The sequence below is a fragment of the Schistocerca piceifrons genome, chromosome 2 (genome assembly GCF_021461385.2).
Source record: "Schistocerca piceifrons isolate TAMUIC-IGC-003096 chromosome 2, iqSchPice1.1, whole genome shotgun sequence".
Lineage (NCBI taxonomy): Eukaryota > Metazoa > Arthropoda > Insecta > Orthoptera > Acrididae > Schistocerca > Schistocerca piceifrons.
In genome coordinates this window covers 998945681-998949870 of record NC_060139.1, presented here as the reverse complement: position 1 = coordinate 998949870, position 4190 = coordinate 998945681, and the positions used below count along the sequence as shown (strand labels likewise).

Genomic DNA, 4190 nt, shown 5'->3' with positions numbered 1-4190 from the left:
GTAGTGGTGTTTATCAGTACAGTTGAATACTTATTTCTGTGTCTGGCATGGTTACCAACACACAGTTACCAACACAGAACTGCAGCTCACCATCCAGGGACAATGAATGTACTGATTTTCAAAGGTGGAACACATGGCCTAACATGCGAAACCGAATACTTCTTTCAACAGGATCTGTTTCACTAAAGACAAAAGTAATTTAAACAGAATGTATTTCGTGCATCTCATTTATTTTCTGCTATACATAAATATGTAAAGCATAAAGAATGAATCTCTGGTGTCGTGTTTCGTTTGAGATGTTGGGGTCAGCTGCTGATGTTAGTGGCTGTATTTCCCGTAGCCTCCATAGCCTCCAGAGATACCCCCAGCGTAGCCACCACCGTAGCCACCGCCGATGGCACCACCATAGCCTCCTCCATAGCCTCCACCGTAGCCTCCACCAATGCCGCCGCCGTAGCCGCCTCCGAGACCTCCGCCGACACCAGCTCCTCCTCCCACGACGACAGGTACCGGCTGGTTGACGACGACGGGCTGTGGTACTGGTACGGGGACAGGGCTAGGGACACTCACGGGTACTGGGACTGGCCTCTGCACGGGGACAGGGTACGGCTGTGGGACGGGCACTGGTACTGGCCTGTTGACTGGCACCGTGACAGGAACTCTGACTGGTACTGGGACAGTACGCTGCACTGGTACTGGGTACGGGATGGGGACCTGCTTGGTGATGGCAATGTTGGTGACACGAGCGCCTCCAACAGCAGAGGCGATGCCGCCTCCATAGCCGCCTCCATAGCCGCCTCCAAAGCCACCTCCATAACCACCAGCGTAGCCACCCCCGTATCCACCACTGATCCCGCCGCTGCTGTAGCTGCTGGCGCCGATGCCGTGGTCGATAGTCGATCCGTACCCACCGCCGCCATAGCTACCCAGGGAGCCAATCAGCCCACGCTTTTCCACTTGCTTCTCCTCGGCCAGAGCCAGTCCGAACAGCAACACGCACACCTGGAAGACACATTAAAGTCAAGCACTGCCAGTGTAACTTTGTAATGTTTTGGTTACTCATACAGTGAGAGTCTCTGTTCTATTTTCTTGAACTACTTCATGTGAGTGTTAATGTCTCATGTATAACTGTGGAACCAGAAGACAAGTCAAATATATAATAGCTTACACATTAAGAAAATAGCAGGATACATATTCCCGGTAATCGTTAAAGAAAGTTAAGTGATGTATTGTGCATTTCGAGTGCAGCTACCGTTTACCTTCCAAGGTAGCTGATTTTCAGCGCGTCTGATTGCAGTACATTGGATGTGTGTCCGTTTGCTGAAAATATAATGTACTTTTCCTGGGCTGAAGATTTATACAGCCTTGTTAGGAAACTCAGAAAGGGGTTTAGTTTTCGAATATCACTACGAGACGGAGTTCGATACCGTATCGATTCCATAGACAAGGCTAAAGAGAGGCTGGTCGACATTTAGCATTCTACTGAGGCTGATCTAGGAATTAGTTTACGTGTCAGTATCATTTCTGTAGCCGTTTGGTGTTTGGATAGTACCACTGACGCTTTTTTTTTTTTTTGCCAAATGTAAACCAGCAACACAGAATAATGAGATTATGAATAATCATTGTCTTCAAATGATTTGTGCCACTCCAATGGATAGACCGCACAGCGGAAATAACTCATTTCTCTCAAGTGAAATCTGTTAACCGAGTTCCCAGGTAACGCTGTGGCGCATATCGTCTACAATTCTGGACAGCCGTTAATGGTCAGTTCTTTGGGGTTTTCAATCAGCCCTGAGGCTGAAAATACGGACAGTTCACTGCAGTGGGCACTCCCTACTGGTGTTGTGCCCTGCAAGTATTTGCAGACTCAGGAATGACTGAGAACGCCATAGAAGTGACTACTAAAGCTATACAATATAGTGAAAATCATGCACCAAAGGGTTAATATCAATTACCCATTCAGCGTCTGACTGCTTAAGATCCTGTCAGTGTATTTATTAGATAACTAATTAACAACATAATTCTAGTTTTGCAATAGGACATCATCTGTAAGGTTTCGAGAATAGTAGTTAGGCAGAAAGGACGGGAGAGATATTGAAACACGAATGCGATAAGTGAAACAAAAGGCAAATAAAACGTTCTCTTTCAAATGATGCAATTCAGAACTGGTATAAATTGAAGTAAAGCAATGCAATCAAATATGCTGTTATGTTACACGCTCCAAGGATAGAGAAGCTGAAAAAGAAAGAAACGGGAGGAAAAATGAAATAGAAAGTATTATTACGAAAAGTGGGTACCTAAAACGTGGTATTCACGACTATGTAATCGAACTCTACAGCTGAAGAAGATGATATTTCAGGGAAAAGTATTTTGAAGTTACCAAAAGTAGAAGTCAAGTTTGAGGAACAGTTGTTTCTTCAGGTAGAAAAATTGTCGAGGAGGATATTAGGGTTTAATGTCCCGTCGACGACGAGGTCATTAGAGATGGAGCACAAGCCCGGATTCGGGAAGGACGGTGAAAAAACAGGGCGTGTTTTTCTCGAAGGATCCAACCTAGCATTTGCCTTATCCTTTTATGGAAATCGATGGAAATCTAAGTCTGGTTCACCAAAGAGGGATTCGAACTGCGATCTTCCTGAATAAGAGTCCACCTGACTCGGTGTCTATAAAGAGAAGTGTTCTTATTTTGTCAATACATACCTCTTGTTTCCATTTTTATTTCGAAAACATATACAGTGTGCTGTCAGACATCACAAAGAAGTTTCGCAGTAGGTAACACTATTAGACAGACTTGATAACTAACACTACTTTTGGTAAGACACATAACTACCTGTAAACGACCTCCGATTTCATCAATATTTAGTCTTTTAGAATCTGTAACACTTGGTTTCGAATACCGCGACCTGGGATGCAAAAATCGGTAGTAAATTTTTAAGAAAATAAAATATTTCCGTAAGTAGATCTATTAATTCTATATTACTTGATTACTGTGATTATTTAATTGATGTTACTTGGTTACTGAAATCTCACTATGGAAAATACGCACACTCGCACGCACACACACACACACACACACACACATATACGCACACACACACACTCACACAACACACATATACATAGACGCAAATGTTATAAACGTATGATCGCCATTTTTCGTCGGAATGATAAGCCACGAGAGAGTAAGGGACATGGGAGCTGTATACTTTTTTGAAGCCCCTTGGACTTCTATGAGCGTAATATTTTCAGCAGACAATCTCGTTGGATGTTTACGACGGATGATTTCTTTGAACTATTCCCAGTTCGCGCTGTAATTATCTTCTATTACGCAAGTGAAATCCACGACAATTACACTGTAGTTGAGATTGTGTTGTTACTCTGAAACGATGACAGCTAATGAAAGTTAAGTTTAATTTTTACTTCCTAAATGGCTGAAGGTACATGATATTATTGGCACAGCATACTGATTTTAGAATTACCGTAATTACCAGATGATATTAGTTACAATGGAATCTCTAGCCAAAACAAATTTTCAGAATTAACTATATCGCCAAATCACTACTGTACCCAAAAATGTCCGTTTAGGGGGTTTTACTACAATCTCTTGAAAATGACAACACAACCGAAACCGTACAGAAGTGAAGAATCCAGAATGAAAGCGTATTTTAACCCTCCTAACTGCAGTCAGTGTGGCAGGCCATTGTCGTGCAGAAAAATACCATGAGAATACCACAGATACAAATGAACGCACTAAGTAGCCCCGGAACGAATTACAAAATGTAAACAGGAGTACGGGACAGCTGGGTGCTTACCAGGATCCTCATTGCCGCTGCTGGAGATGGTAGACTGCGAGCAGGCAATGACTGATGCTGCCGAGGCGTTCCTCCGTGGTTTATATACGCTATGCTCACCACCCCTCTCCACTTCCGTGCACCTCGCGCGTGGGTTTCGAAGTGTAACGCACTCTCTAGAGCGTAGAGCCTTCCTTCGCCTTGCGGGAGAAGCCGTTGGAGATTACGATGAGAATTCTCCTCTGATTATTTACGTAATACTGCGGGTAGGTCTAGCGGCAGAAAGTCATGGGAAGGGTTGTGCATTTGAGGTAGTGCTGCCCGGATGTTCCGATGTAAAGTGCGAATGTAGATACAATGTCTGGACAGTTCGTTACAGAGAGATGTATAGTAAATATG

At 43.7% G+C, this 4190-nt stretch overlaps 1 protein-coding gene across 1 annotated transcript; it reads right to left on the bottom strand.

The window, feature by feature from the left end:
* Window positions 1-211: 211 nt before the first annotated feature.
* Window positions 212-3935, bottom strand: LOC124777795 (glycine-rich cell wall structural protein-like). Its single transcript, XM_047253308.1, has 2 exons — window positions 3813-3935; window positions 212-1002 (listed from the first exon to the last, which is right to left on the bottom strand). The coding sequence occupies exons 1-2, from the start codon at window positions 3822-3824 to the stop codon at window positions 319-321; spliced, it is 696 nt and encodes a 231-aa protein (XP_047109264.1). The 5' UTR covers window positions 3825-3935; the 3' UTR covers window positions 212-318.
* Between the last annotated feature and the right edge of the window lie 255 nt (window positions 3936-4190).